The sequence below is a fragment of the Planococcus citri genome, chromosome 2, assembly GCF_950023065.1.
Source record: "Planococcus citri chromosome 2, ihPlaCitr1.1, whole genome shotgun sequence".
Lineage (NCBI taxonomy): Eukaryota > Metazoa > Arthropoda > Insecta > Hemiptera > Pseudococcidae > Planococcus > Planococcus citri.
The window spans coordinates 71,624,502-71,641,386 of NC_088678.1; the positions used below are offsets into that span (position 1 = coordinate 71,624,502).

The 16,885-nt window shown below is 36.2% G+C and overlaps 2 protein-coding genes across 3 annotated transcripts in view; one reads left to right on the top strand and one right to left on the bottom strand.

Moving 5' to 3' along the window:
- Rpn2 (Regulatory particle non-ATPase 2) overlaps positions 1 to 16,885 on the bottom strand; it is a 397,281-nt gene that overhangs the window by 97,819 nt on the left and 282,577 nt on the right. The gene's annotated exons all lie outside the window — the stretch shown is intronic.
- The window catches only part of 5-HT2A (5-hydroxytryptamine receptor 2A), a 96,188-nt gene that overhangs the window by 37,130 nt on the left and 42,173 nt on the right, over positions 1 to 16,885 (top strand). For both annotated transcript variants that reach the window (XM_065352894.1, XM_065352893.1), the window contains exon 2: positions 4,887 to 5,690. In XM_065352894.1, the coding sequence (XP_065208966.1) occupies positions 4,955 to 5,690 (736 nt within the window). In that variant the 5' untranslated portion in view covers positions 4,887 to 4,954. The remainder of the gene's footprint in view (positions 1 to 4,886; positions 5,691 to 16,885) is intronic.

Consider the following 16,885-nt stretch of genomic DNA (forward strand, 5'->3'; position numbering starts at 1 on the left):
CCCGTATTTCTTGCATTCACAAATTATTAGTATCTTTAGAGTAATTTAATCGTCGAAATCGCTAATTGAAACATCTTCGAGCCATACCACAGTAACTCGACACATTCACACCGAATTCCAGTACGAGAGGCTACGTCGAAAAGAGAGATTTTTCAATCACCTATCTCCTTCTTGGCCTTACTTTCGCTTTTAATTTGGCTGGATTTTGCCACTTGCGACGATATTAAATTGGCAGAGGAGAAAAATTTGTAATACACGAGGAGATGTTTCACATCGCTGGGCTAGAGGGAACCGTGAAAGCTCTGCAGAAACAGGCGCTAATAATCAGATAAGAGCTTTTTCTGGTTAGGTATTTTACCCTACGTAGTATCTCGTGTTTCGTTTTCTTTCGAGCAAATCAACTTCTCGACTCACCTTCGTACTGAAAAAAGACACTATTCTACGTGAGCTTTCTTACACTCTACGCTTATCTGCCTTACATTTCTTCTCTATATTAATTAAGATCGGTAACGAGTTACAATACGATCTTGGCCAATATACCGATAAAATTGGAGGCTTTTACCATTACACAGTCGAATTTCTCGTTCTCGCAATACGATTCTCCGTATGCTATCGATGGCTCTAATTATTCGTCGCCGAAACCATAATACACCGTGACCATTGGAGGTACATACCTGAAACATAAAAAAATTACACCATTTGTGAGTTCATTTGGTATAAATGTTGTCAAATCCGCGCTCAGAGCTGCGTTTAAGGTGACAAAAAAAAACGAATTTATTAACATAGGTAGAAAAAAAAATACGACGCTCGACGTGTGTTAATACGATGAGCGATGACGACGTTGGGAGGCAAAGGGAGTATAGTTTTACAAGGTGTATGGAATATACTCGTACTACGACGACTATCATACGAAATAGTGTATCTCTCTACCTATCTACACGTACCTATGTGTATGGTGTGCCACATGTGTGGCATATGACATAGTCTACATAATGAATGCGTTTCACGCAGCCCAGACTACACACGAGATATGGTATAGCGTGTAATATGTGTATGAATGTGTGTATACTGTAGGACACCGAAAAATCATTTATCGTCGATGACAATCGTTTTCCCGCTTTGAAAAGCGCGTCTCGTCTGCTCTTTCATCATCACCAACGAACGAACGAAGGAACCCCCGTAAGAAGCGTGTATTTTTCCATATTTTTATTTCGCTTATAATACCTAGGTATATTATCGATGATAATTTTTCATTACATCGATGCAAAACACAATAAACGCGTAATGAACGTGTGTACATTGGGTTCTCATTCTTATTCTCTCTTTCTAACAACCACGTACCTACGAAGAGTAATACGTACCTACGAGTAATTTGGTAATTTGCAATGTATGACTCTGTAATTAATCAATTACGTATGCAGGGGTTTCAGTACATGAACTCAATATTCACACAGATCGAATAATTTTACATGAAGGTACCTTCGTGCATAATTAAGTACATGTGTAAGTCCTAATCTCACATCTTAAATTCATACATCGGAGATACATATATGAGCAATATGGAACGAATTACCTAGTCCATTTACTTAATATACTCATCGAGTTGATCGTATATGTTCGGTTGATTTTGAATAAAACATTACATGCTGTGTCATTTCGTGTTTGAATATTGAAATGTGCACTGAATCGAATGAATTCGGGAATTGATCCTTATTTTTCAGCAGTTGCTTTTCATATGAGTACATATTTTTTGACAGAAAAGTGTTCATCTATTCTTGAACTCGAGAAGACGTTCGCAAGTGAATCAATTTTCGAAAAGGATTCAGATAATAGTTCGTTTGTGACTGATTCGTTTTTACGTAGGAAAATCAAAAAAAACATATTTATTTATTCAGTTCATAATATTCAAAAAAAAAATAATGAACGAATCATTCGCGAACAACTCACTTAAAAACCGAGTAGAATGAAATCCTCGACTGATTCATTTTGGTCCAGCAAAGATCAAAAAACGTTCACGGTCGAACGATTCGTCTGAAGAGATGATATACCGAACGAATCATTCGCGAACGACTGACTCACTTACAAATGTAGTAGAATGATATCTCATCTCCGACTGATTCATTCTGATACCGTGAAAATTCAAAAAACGTTCGTGAACGATTTGTCTGAAAAGATGATAAACCGAAAGAATCATTCGCGAACGACTCACTTATAAATCGAATAGAACGAAATCCTCGACTCATTCATTGTAATACTGTAAAAAAAAAATCAAAAAACGTTCGCGAACGATTCGTCTCAAAAAACGTTCGCGAACGATTTGTCTGAAGAGGCGATGAACCGAACGAATCATTCGCGAACGACTATGGCGAATGAGTTGAAAATTCTACTTTCACTTTTTTTATCACAAAAACCCGAGAACTTACGAATGATTTATTTTCATTACACGACTAAATGAACAGAACGAATCATTCGCGAACGTCTCACTGATGAGTAAAAAATTGGAGCCAAATCATTTACAACCAATTCGTTTCTATATTACACAAAAATGAAAATTGAAAAAATCGTTCGCGAAAGATTCATTTTATATATGACTCTATGAAATGAACGAATCACTCGCGTCTGATTCGCTGAAGAGTTGAAAAGTCGAATCGAATCATTTATGATTGATTATGTTACGAAATAGCAAAAATAGAAAAATAATGAAAAATCAATCGAGATTGACTCATTTTGTGATTCAACAAACTGAACAAATCATTCGCGAACGACTAGCTGAAGAGTTGAAAAGTTGAATTGAATTGAATCATTCGTGACTGATTTTTATTCAAAATTTCGAAAATAGAAGAAATTGATCGAGAATGATTCATTTTGTGATTCAACGAACTGAACAAATCATTCGCGAACGACTTGTTGAAGAGTTAAAAAGTCAAATTGAATAATTCGTGACTGATTTTTATCCAAAATTTTAAAAATAAAAAAAATTGACCGAGAATGAGTCATTTTGTGATTCAACGAACTGAACAAATCACTCGCGAACGACTCGCTTATTGACACAGTTGGAGAAAATCGTCAACGGATTCATTATGATATTGCCAAAATCCGGAAAATCATTCGTCGAACGAATCATTCGCGAAAAATCCCCGTGAAAGTTGATATATTGACCAAGCACAAAAATCGTTCGCGAATGATTCATTTTCATTGATAAGCTGAAAATTAGAACAAAATCTTTCATGACCAATTCGATTCCATATCAAAAAATCAACAAAATCGTTCGCGAACGATTCATTTAATGACTCAGCCAACTGAACAAATCATTCGCGAACGACCCACTCGAAAATTGAAAAATCGCATAAAATTATTTGTGACCGATTCTTTTACTGAATTGCGAAAATTAAAAAAATCGTTTGCAAACGATTCATTGCATGACTCAACATACCTACTGAACGAATCATTCTCAAACGACTCACTCATAATTTGAGTTGAAATCACACGTTCATTGTTCATAAATCAATTCATTTCAATACCGCCAAAAATTTGGAAAATCGATGACTCAAAAAATAGAACGAATCATTCGCGAACGACTCGTTGATGAGTCGAACAAAATCATTCATGACATCATCATCAATTCGTTTTCATAGCACGAAAATTGAACAAATCGTTCGCGAATAATTCGTTTCATGAATCGTTTAACTGAACGAATCGTTCGCAAACGACTCACTGATGAGTTGAATAATCGAGCAAAATCATGTAAAATCCATAATAATTCGTTTTTTCATCACAATAAGTAAAGAAACAATCGTTCACGAATGATTCATCTCATAATTCAAAAAACTGAACGAATCATTCGCAAACAACTCTTTATTGATGAGTTGAAAAATCAAACAAATTCGTTCAACACCAATTCGTTTTTTCATTGCAAAAATTGAAGAAAAAAATTATTCGGAATGATTAATTTCACGATTCAACAAACTGAACGAATCATTCGCGAACGACTAACTGATGAGTTGAAAAATCGAACAAAATCATTGGTGACTGATTCATTTTTCTGCAACAAAAATTGAAAAAAATGATTCCGAAATGATTCATTTCATAACTCAACAAACTGAACGAATCATTCGCGAACGACTATATAACTGATAAGTTGAAAAATCGAACAAAATCATTGGCGACTATGAGTTGAGAAGTAGGGCAGTAGGGCAAAATGATTCACGATTAATTCATTCGTTATAAAATCACAAAAATCAAAAAATCGTTAGCAAACGATTCATTTTATGACTTAACAAATTGAACGAATCATTCGCGAAGGATTAATTGTCGTAGAAGCATCGTGTATGGCGGAAACAACTAGACACGTGTCAACTGTGCACCATACACAGTACGAGTATATCTGACATCTCGCAAACTTTCACTTAACATTCGAGATGACGAAGATGAGAATCATAATAACGTACCCACAATGATATTATTTTAACCCGAATTATACCTGCGAATATTACCCGTCTCACTAATTTTTTCTTATCTAAAAACGCAGCCTCTATAATTATTCATTTTTAATGTAAAATGTTGCTTCATCTGAGAACAGGTGGGGGGGGGGGGGGGAGAGGAAGAATAATTCCACAACTCAAACACTTTGACAAAAATGAGGAATCTTACGGCATTTTTCGAGCAAACTTCGTATTTATTCTGCAACGAAGGGGAGTGAAGAGGAAACGAAAGGGAATGGAACCAATTACACTAAGCCTCTACATTACGTAGTATAATTTATAAAGATTGATTTTTGAACACCTAGCAGTTTTTAGACGGGATCTGAGGCATGCTTGTTCTGCTCTAATTCTATAAAACAGTTCGCTAATGCACGACTCTTATTTAACACTCGGTTTCGTTTACAGGTACCCAAAGGAAAACCATGCGACTAGGAGGAAAGTATTCCATCAGCGTATCGGGGGGATGAGGCGATATGGACGTGACATTACCCACATGGTGGGTAATCCAGCTAGTGTGCCGATTAAGCTTCAATTTCTCGGCCACTTCGGAGCCGCTGCATCACTTGGACTGTCTGCACATCAACGACAATCGTACCACCATCCCAGATCCAAGCACCACGACAACCACAACAGCTCCGTCATTTGATCACCACGAAGACGTGCACCGGCTCTACTACCGCTGCCTGTTCCATCACGATCAAACCAAACCATCCGAACGTAACGCCGACTGTCGCAGCACCGATCCACCTCTGGCGGTATTTGCCAACGATAGCCAACCCTTTGATCTCGAACAAGAATTCCCCAGAAGGATATCGCTACAGGTGGTCGACCTGAACGTCGACCTGCTGGACAACAGCTCGTTCTCGTCGGCGGTGTGGCTGACTCTGCCAAAATTTCCAAATATCAACGATACCTTTCAAAATCTCCATTTGCAATGCAATCCTTCGCATTTCACCGATGCGCGAATATTGTGCACGTTGCAAACGGAGGACGATCTCAAAAAAAAGGAGACCAAGTTCTCGTGGATATTTTTATTCGCCAGCGTATTCATCGTGGCCGGAGGCGTAGGTAACATATTGGTATGTTTGGCCGTATGCCTCGATAGAAGACTGCAAAACGTAACAAATTATTTTTTATTATCGTTGGCCGTCGCCGATTTGCTGGTCAGCTTGTTCGTCATGCCTTTGGGAGCCATACAAGGATTCCTTGGTAAGTATCTAAGCTATACAGACTGACGGATTTTAGTATCCAAATTTTTTATCTATGATGAGAAAGAACCAATGAAATGAATATCGTTTAGAATCCAAGGAGCGAAAAGTGTTAATGTTCGAGATTTTCCCGACGGCGAAAAAGATTGGTGGAGGGGGGGGGGGGGGGTTAAAAAAGAAGTCATTTTTTACTCAAAACTAGCCGTATGACCTATCAAAGTGGATTAGAATTTCACGCTGAATACAAAAATGGTAACTATTTTTATCCCACACCAAGTATCTCTTTTATTTTTGCCTCCCCCCAACTGGCCCACGATTTCTTTTCACTCAAAACTATAGAAAAGAAGCGATTGTTTTTATTCCCCCCCCCTTAATTTTGAGCCCCCTACTCTTGCCTTCACGATTTTTTTTCCAAATCAGACTTCTTGGCAATTTCCGGCAAACAAGAGAGAATTTTTTAAATTTCTTGCAAAAAAAACAATTGTTGAAAAAAAGCGAGACTTTTACAATTTTAGCAAAGTACAGTTTTTTTGGCTATTTCTGGCAAAAAAGAAAGACTTTCGGACAATTTTTTATGATTTCTCATAAAAAATGACAATTTTTAACAATCTCAATAAAAATGTAAGAATTTTTGTAAATTCTTAAAAAAATGAAAATTTTAGACAATTTTTGGCAATTAAGTGAAAATTTTGTAATTTTTGACAAAAAAATACAATTTTTGAAAAACGAAACCATTTTGGCAATTTCAGCAAAATACAGGACTTTCTGGCCATTTCTGGCAGAACAGAAAGACTTCTGGACGATTTTTCAAAATTTCTAAGAAAAAGTTACAATTTTCAACATTTTTAATAAACAGTAGGTAATAATTTTTGTAAATGTTTGAAAAATTGAAACAATTTTTAAAAAAGCGAAATTGACAATTTTAGCAATTTTTTGGCAAATTCTGGCAAAATTTCTTACAAAAAAACACAATTTTTAACAAGTTTAATAAAAAGTAAAAATCTGTTTTTTTTTAAATTGAAAAAATGAAAAAAAAATATGGACAATTTTTTGGTAAGTAAAAAGCAGAATTTTGAAAACTTTAGAAAAAAGTAAAACTTTTTGAAAATTAGTGATTCCAAAAAACAAAAATTTGACAATTTCAGCTGAAATTAAGTATCAATTTTTGGACATCATTAGCAAAATAATCGTTTTGTTGCAGCTTTATGGTAAAAAACAAAGGCTTTTTGGTGATTTTTGGCAACTTCTGCTGAAAAAATCAATAATTTGCAATTTTTCTAGAAAGCGAGAACTTTTTACAATTTTTGACAAAAAGCAAGAAGACTGAAGGAACAAACCAAGAATTTTCGGGAATTATTTTAAAAACACGTAAGGGAAATTTTTAGTAAACAAGCGAATGTTTCGGCACTTTTTTGATATTTTTTAGAAATTTTTATAGAAAAAGCAGGCCATTTTTTGAAGCAACTTTTCGGTCAAAAACAAGATTTTTCAGCAATTTTGCCAGGGAGCGAGATTTTTTTTCAACTTTGAACGAAAAGCATAAAGCGAGTCTTCTGAGTATGTTTTGAAAAAATCAAGACTTGAAAATGTTTTGTAAAAAAAGTAACATTTTTCAGTAAGTAAGAAACAAAATTATTTGGAATTTCGACTTGAATGAAAACGAAACCTTCAAAATTTTAGTAAAAGGCAAGGCTTTGTAACCTTTCAGCAACCCTAACGCTAAAAAGCCAGTGTAGCCAGTTGAAACTGTATAAAAAAAGTGCACACTTCCGCAAATTTATCACTTATCAAAATATAATTCCACCTCAAGATGCATGAAAAAATTGAATTTTTGAAAATTTGCAGAAAAAGTTCCATACTTTGGCAACCAAAATGCTGAAAAATTGACCAAACGTTAGTTTTAGCAACTTTGGTAACTTGATTACCAGTTTCGAGAGAGAAAAAATCCTGAATGACGTCTGGTATTGAGAGACTAAATCTGAGGGGGGGAGAGAGTTCTTTTTTTTGGTCTCAGCTTGAAATTCTAATTTATTTTGATGGGTCACAATGGCGAATTTGGAGAAAAAAAATCAAAAAGTACGGTTTTGAGGGGCTGAAGCGAGGGGAGGAGGTGCAACACAAAAACAGCTGTTGTTTTTGGACTCGGCGTGAAATTTTAACCCACTTTGATGGGTCATACTACAAGTTTTGAGCAAAAAATTCAGGTGTTGAAATTTTAGAAAAGGAATAACCGTTCAACTTGTTTTCAGCTGAAAAATACCGGTTTTCAACCTCCTCCTCCTCTCCCCTCCAATACGAAAAATTTGTTTTCGTCATTTTCACACATGTTGGATTACGATTCGCATTTTGCCAAATAATTTTTCCACGTTTTCGAAAAATTCGCCAAAATCGATTTTTGAAACACTTTGCTACTTGGATTCCAATCTAGGACGAGTGACGACTTTCAAACAACCTCAGCTCATTCAGCAATACCTCGCTTTCATTTCCTCTAGATCCACTGCAAATATAAATTTCAAACAGTGGAAAAAGGAAGTATAGTCAAGGTACTGCTGCATTTTCCTTCCAGAGTCCATCACTTCTGCCAATCAAACCAACCAGAAAATTCAATCCTACTATCTGCATCCTTCAAACTTTTTTTTTTGTCAACTCACACCCAGCTCATTTCGATAACGGAAATTTTCCGGAAATTAAATACCATCTAGTTATGAATTTTTGCACGCTGCCAAAATGAATAGCAGCGCGACCCAATGCAGCTACGAGTACATGAAAATACATAACAACGTGCTCGCATGTCCTTTATTCCTCCATCCACCCACATTCAATTACACGTAGTCTTGTCAGTTAATTAAAATTTTCACTCGGTTTGCGCCAAAACTCGCCCATACTCGTACGGTGTGTTTTAACAGGCACAGGGGGCGCGAGCGAAGCGAACATTATTGTGCAACAAAAATTCACAAACAAAATACCGACCTAATAGGTAAATAGGGCGAATGAAAAACCCTGACCGTGCTAATTTCATTTTGTTCTATTTTAGTTTCAACAACCTGCTCGCCTTTATTCCGAGCTTCTACACAATAACAGCAAAACACACAACACAAACACTATAGGTATACGCGCAAAGTACTTCGCAAAGGTACTTTTTATCGCAAATAATCAACCTTTATTACTCGTATTATATAGTCGAGTCCTTCCTCCCACTTATACTCGTATGGTACATATGCAAGTGCATACACTTCGTATATGCAATATCCCGAAGGACCTTCCGAGTTGTTTTGAAATAATTCCCAGATGTAGGTACGTAGGTAGTCGAAAAATGATTTGCGTTTTCGAAAAGAAAAATTCTCATTTTCATACGGCGAATTTTTCAAACACACAATGACTCGTCGACCGACAACAAACAACCGACACTGGAGAAATGAAAAATATCCGACAAAAAGACCAAGTGCTGAGGCAGGGTAGACAAGCAAATTACTTACTGCAAATGTTCTCTCGCGCGATGGAAAATCCGACAAATTAACCGAGCTTGGCTACGCGTATCGTTTACTTTACCAGATGTGGCCCTCGATTACCGGTTGGTTTTCATCGCAAACCATACGAGATTTCAGACAAGGATATTTTTATCGAGCTATTACAATCGCTCACAGAGTTCGAAAAACGTCCGAAGGCTTAAAATACTCGTAAGCGTATTATTGTGTATCGATAAGCATCACACACAGACCAACTCTTCGACATTTATTTTGAAATCGAGTGAAAAAAATACAGCAAGGAGCAAGTCCAGAGGGGGTTTACAATTTATAACAAATACAACAAATCTCAAAACGGAAACGAAAAATTTAATAAAAAAATTTCAGCACATTTCACAGGTAGGTGAATCGAATAAGAAGTAGAATTCACGAGCAAAAAATTCGATAAAAAATTTAATACGCTGGTCTGACGATTTGTCGAAAACAGAATCACAAATTCTCGTAACACGACGAATAAAAAAATACCACCCGGATTAAGAAGCGGAAAAAAGCTCGGAACAGGGTATAGAACATTCGTTCCAAAAATGTTTCGACAGAGAGAATGCCAAAAAAATCTGAAACGTATTAAATTTCATATACTTACCTACAATTCGAGTAAATATAGGTAGGTAGGTAGGTACCTACTTTAAAGAATGAAAAAAATGTCGAAGATGAATAAATATTGAAAACTCGAACCGAACTTCTCTCTATGTAGGGTAGGTGATGAGAAGAGTCCAAAGAAGAAAGATTTCAAAAAAAATTGTCTTTGTTTATTATACGAGGAAAAAAATTTAAAATTTTTTTGAATTCGGCATTTTTTGGGAGGGGGAAGGGGAGATGATGAACTGAAACGAGTAAAGTTTTAGCAAGTTTTGTTACATTTACCCAAAAATTTTGTTTCCTCTTCATTTCTCTCTTTTATACAGAAATACGAGGAAGTGAACAAGTCGACGAAAAGTTATCAAAAAAGTTTAGTGTTTGGATGCTGAAGAGAAGTAGATATGAAATATTTTGGCAAATTTCATCTTCGCTTGAAAAATATAGGGAAAAAAATTCTGTTTTCGTGACAATTCCATACTGATTATTTCATGGCTGAAAGAAAACTTCGCTTCAATTATTGTAAATTTCAAAACTCAACAAGGGAAAAGGGGACAGAATCTAAAATTTTGAAAAATACGATACGTTTATCGAGATGTAAGTTTTTGAGTTCGCAAATTTCGACTCTGAAACCAGTTTGACCCTGAAACCAAAATGGACTCCATGAAGGAAGATTTGGGACTCAGAAAGGGCAAAATTGTTTCGAAATAGTCGTTTATAATAGGAGGGGGAGGGGTAGATTACGATTTTGAAATGTTTTTGACTACAAAATTAAAACTGGTTGCATTTTTTATAACTTTTTTTTGGGCTCAAAACTCCCGGTCTGAATTTTGATTTTAATTTTTAGCGTGAAACTATTGCAAAATCGGATTTTTTAACTCCTGGCGCAGAACCCTTTTCACCTTTTCAGCTGGAATTTCTCATCACAACCAATTAGTAAAATTGAAAATCATACGATTGAAAATGAATATTCATTAGAAAACACTCCTCTCAGTTGCTTGAAAAAATTTTAAAATATTTTTGGTAGACAGGGAAGAGGGGGAAGAGGGAAGAGAGGTAAGAACTGAGAAGTTCTAATCTAGAAATTCCATGAGAAAATCAATTCTTCAGACGTAAAGAAAAGAAGCTCGAATGCTTTACAACATTTTCTGTACTTTATTTTGACTTCTGAGGGGATTGAGAGTGAAAAATTTTTCACTCCTGGCGCAGAACCCGCTCGCCTCTCAAGTCAAAATTTCCATCTCCACCAATCAGACCAAAAATGTTGCCTCCTGGCGCAGAACTCGCTTATCTCTCTAGTCCGAATTTCTCATAAAAAATATTCAATTTCACACTTCGATTCCTCTGTAATATTTTCAGTAATTTTGAGGTCCAAGTCCTCTGCAGGGGAAGTAATTTTGATTCCAGGGTCAAGCAGGTTTCAGAACCTAAGTCAGTGCCCTCGAAAATTAAGATCTCAATATCCATACTTATTACTTTTTTCGATAGTTTCAATTTTTTTTTCAGTTTTTCTCCTCCCTCTGGATTTTAATATTTCGAAAATAATTAAAAAATTGAAAATGGCGCAGAACATTCAAAGTTGTTGAAATTTTTCAGGAATGAGGGCTTTCGTTTTCAAATTTTAATTTTGCATTCTTTCGAAGGAGGGAGGGAAGGACAGTTGAAAAAATTTAGACATCAATAGTAACATCTGAGACGGATTTCAATCGAATGGAAATCACTTAATGGGGGGGGGGTGAGAAGGGGTTTACTTTCACCAATAAAAATGTCAATTTCAAAAGTTTCCCAGAACGTGTGAATTGATATTTTTGAAAACAAAGCAAGAAAATTTCAAAAAAAAGGAGACAATTCTTGCCAAACTCATCGAAGAATTTCAAAACACCTCTCTGAGGACTTCATCTCTCAACTTCACTATACGAGAAAATGCTCACAACTCAATTTTCAAAAATAAAAATACCTAGAAATACCACACTCTTCGTCTCCTATACCAGAAAGGGATCCGATACACCTAAAATACAAGTCGACGCCACACACAAGATACCCCCCTTCCCCCACCTTCCCATCAAAGGACCGAAATCTATCTCATATCAAACCAACGCGAGGAAGATAGAAGGTCGAATTAATAAAAGGGAATTCTGGCATCGAATCAAAATTCAATCACATTATCGAAGAAAACCCACGCCATGCCACGTTCGTCGTTCACGTCCTATGTCCATTGGTGCACCTTCGTACTTCGAATTCGACCAGTTGAAAAAATTCATTTTCTTTAATTTCGTCGAATAAATTTACCAAGCCTTAATACTAATCCTTTCAACTGTTCGAGTATAGCCAATTCGCATTTCCAATTAGGTTCTCCAGCAGCAGCGAAACCGAAACGTAAAAGAAAGGTAGCAGCAAAACCACATAATGCCGACGACGACGACAAATCCATCCTCGAGAATATTTCCATCATCGGCCGAAGAAAAGTAACCCTTTTTCATGTATTAATTTTCATCTTCATCGTAATATACGCCGATAAAATGAAAGAGACTGGGGGACACGAATATAGTCAACCATTTCGTATATAAATTTGACACATGGGGCGGAGCTGAGTCTATCAAAATGTCTCTTGGAATATTCTCAAATAAAAAAAATTACTACGAGGGTGAAAAATTTCACAACAGACGAAAGAGAGAATCAACGCTCGGCTCGTTTTCGAAAAATATTAAAAACTGCATGTCCTTGGATACGGTTCAGGGTTTTGACTGAAAAAAAAAAACTATTTTCCGCCTATTTATCTATAAAAATGTGAACTTTTTTTCGACGCTGGAGTAAACTAGGCGAGACAGCGACAAGAAAGGGAGCATCCAAGACCAGTGTGCTTATTGTTCGTCAAACTCGCCAGCATTATTAAATTTCTTCGCCGATTCGACGAATTACTCGTACTATTTTCCAGTATATCCAGTTCAATTTACTCTTAACTTATAGACGATGAAACTGTCAAACGAATATGGCGTCTTTGTATAGGTACCTAGTTTGCGTAAGGTCAAAGTTGGCGCAGGTGGTACAGAGAGTGGTAGAGGGAAGAAGTTACAATAAACCAAATAGTGTCAAAAAAAATAGTATGTACGTATGATGACATCAACCTACGTGAAAATTTCATAAAAAATCCCAGCTTTTGCAAAAGCATCGGTGTGAGATGAATATTATCTCCATATAATATGAGTCAACAATGATATAGGTACCTATATCATCACGAGCAGGCAGGAGGGAACTGGACATGAACATGGAGCACAAAATCGAGATATTATTAGAAGTTGTCCGTCGTTGTATCGGTATACGCTCTACGCTGCTGGCGGGCCTTTATTTAAATGATGACGAGAAAAGCTTCTACGTTCGCTCTTGTATATACATATCGTATCCTAGACCTAGTATACCTACTATGTATACCAGAGACGAGAGTAGAGAGGCAGACTACTTATTTCAAGTGTAAATTGGATGAATTTTAAGTCAATGTAGTTTTAATATAGTTATCTCGTCGTCATCGTCGTCGTTGTCCTCATCGATGCGTATAAAATACGCCATCACGCCGCCTTTGCAAAGCCATCTACGCCGACATTATACCTACCTACCTATTGCTTCATCGTAGAATATACTGCACAATACTTGCTCTTTCGTCGTACAAGTATCGCGTATTCATTTAATATGTATATGAATTCTCGGAGATCGGTTCCGGCCTACTAGACATGGACCACTTTCTTCATCGTTCAAGTTGTCGTGTCGTCGTGGACTAGCGAGCGATTTTAATTATGCATTTTGGAGCCTTTTCCCCGATTACCTCTATGCTATACGAAGCAGGCTCAGCTCCGTATCAAAGAGGATTTGCTTTGAGTCATGAGACAAGAGGAAAGGAGGAAATAAAGACAGTAGAAAGTGAGATGATGCTTTTTCGAGTACAATTGTGTTGCTGTCTCACGCATTTAGATTACTACATGCGATAGTTATTGAGTTCACTGTGTTTTGAGGTGACTAATTTGCATATAAATGGTACAGAGTTGATTAAAAGCAGACACAAAGAGTACCCGGAATCAAAGGATTCGTGAAATGAACGAAACGTCACTAAAAAATTAAAATGAATCGCCTGAAATGACGACAAGAGAATCTACTACACTCCCCCTTGTATTCTCTTAAATCTTCAAACCGTTCAGAAACGCCAATATCTTTAGTGAATTGTTTGCGAAAAATTGAATCTTTCTGAAGAATCGTTCGCGAACGACTATAAGCAACGTTATGATTTCATTCACAATCGATATTAAGTATTTAAAATGGATCATTAGTGAACGATTCAATTCGTCATGTGAATCGTTCGCGAACGGTTCGTTCATCTTGAGAGTCGTTCGCGAACGATTTTGAACAAAATCATAGTTACTAACACTTTATGAACATCACTTTCGAAAATACATTAATTACAAAAGATGTAGATCGTGGAAGTGAATCATTCGCGAACGATTCGGTCTTTCTAGTGAATCGTTCGCGAACGATTCTAAACATATCATATCTTACAATTATTTCAAGTCACCGCCACTTTCAAAAATTCATTCACAATCGCATATGAGACACTTGAAGTGAATCGTTTGCGAACGACTCAACTTTGCCCAGTGAATCAATCGCGAACGATTATGAACGACATGCCAAATTTTCCAATACTCTGTTGAAAGCCGTTCTCATTATGTTTACACTTTTGCAGAATTTGGATGTTGAATGTGAATCATTCACGAACGATTCAATCATTTTTGTGAATCATTCGCGAACGACTCTGAAGGATATGATATTCTGCAATTTTTAGCAATCGTTACATTCGAGGATTGGTTCACAATTGACTGAATTGGCATTGTGAATCGTTCGCGAACGACTCAATTATGTCTAGTGAATCATTCGCGAACGACTATGAACGACATGCCATATTTTCCAATACTTTGTGAAGGCCGCTTTCATTCTGTTTTGATGTTAAATGTGAATCATTTACCAACGATTCCATCAATCTTGTGAATCATTCGCAAACGACTCTGAAGGGCCATGATATTCTGCAATTTTATTGAAAAATCAAAAATTGTTACATTCGAGGTTTGGTTCACAATTGATTGATCAACATCGTGAATCGTTCGCGAACGATTGAATTTTTCTCGTGAATCGTTCGCGAACGAATAAGAACGACATCACGATTTTTATTTTTTTTTTCAACGTCGCTTTCAATATCCAATTCATCACAAATCCATAATATGTAATTGTGAATCGTTCGCAAACGGTTCAACACATTGAAGCGAATCGTTCGCGAACGACTGTGAAAAATGAAATACAACTGCTCGTACAACATTTTCACTCATATTTTGGAACGTCACTTCCGAAAATCAAAATTGTTAACAACGAACCATTTGCGAGTGATAAAATCTCTCTAGTGAATCGTTCGCGAACGATTCGTTCATTTTTGTGAATCATTCTCGAACGAATATGAACGACGTCGTAAATTTTCTAATTTTTTGTCTACTTAAGCATTCGTAAACGGATTCGATATTTCTTGTGAATCGTTCGCGAACGATTCGTTCATTTTTTGTGAATCATTCTCAAACAAATGTGAAAGAACGACATCATATTTTCTAATTTTCTGCCAATTTTATATTAGAGGATTCGCTCCCAATAAATATCCTGTTCATATAATGAATCGTTCGTGAACGGATTCGATATTTATTGTGAATCGTTCGCGAACGACCATAAAACTAAAATTACATTTTTTTTTTTTTTGAAACTTTACTATGTACTGCAGATGAGTATTGTACAAAACTAGTACCTTATTGTTTCTAGTGATTCGTTTGCGAACGATTGATTTTTTTCGAGAATCGTTCGCGAACGATGTCACATTTACTAGTTTTTGCAAACGTCAAATTCAGAGATTCCTTCCCAATCAATATTGTGAATCATTTAGTAGTCTAGTGAATCGTTCACAAATGAACATGAACAGTTTGATTTGATTAAAAATGAAATTACCTGATATCATTTTTATGCACTTTTATGGTCGTTTTCAAATATTATACGTACAATTGGTTCCTTTTTTTCAACATACCTACCTACCATGACAACATTTTCTCCCAGTAAGTATTATTTTATCAAAATTCAAACCGATACGCCCAATCTACCCACCGGGCAAGGTATTCAGTCGAACATTTTCGTTAATTTAAAACAAACAATAAAGAATTTTCCACAAAAAATTTTACTTTTGATTTACCTACCTCAAATTACGAAAACAGCCTACCAGGCCACTAAAGGCTGCGGTCTCAGTTCGTGGAAAGAGGGAAGAAAAACAGCATAAAGAAATAAAAAAACAGTTACGCGGTCTCCGAATGTTTTTTCTCCAGGTAAAATTTTTTTTCAACCGATGGGACACGAAATATAAGTGTAATTCAACTTCTTATCAGAGTTTGCAAATTACGTGAGCTTTTTTTCAAAAAAAAAAAAAAGGCCTTTCGAGCTCGTTAAAAATTAACGTTTTCTAAAATCTGAGTTATTCGTACTTTCACATTCGTCCCTATTTTTCTCTCTCTTTCTCTCTCGCAATTTAACTACGCGGAACGTTGAGACTCTCGAATTGATTTTTCTCCCTCTAAAAAGAAAAAATGTAAAATCACGAATGCACCAGACGAGAAAAAACCTCTGAAAATTACAACCGACGAAAGTCGATCGGATCGCGACGATTTTTACTCGTATATTACGTTTTGTATGGGGAATAAAATGGCGAAATTATGGATATGGGTTGGTTCTACGCGTTATTTACGATCGCCTTTGCTTTTGTGGTACCGCCGCGCCGCCGTGTACCCGAATAATTTGCGACCTTTACCTCTGCTCTACTCCTCCTTACCTCGAGAAGAAGCGAAAATCAAGATAAAAAGTATAAACTTTCTGTACGAGCGACGAAACGCGATGGACTTTTCAATCGCGAATGGTATTTTAATTTTTTTTTCTTCTCCAATCCACCGCATCAATCGCGCTTCGAAGGAAACGCCAGAAGAAAAAATAAAACAGAAATAAAACCGAATAAAAAAATATCGCAGAATTTTCGCAAGAA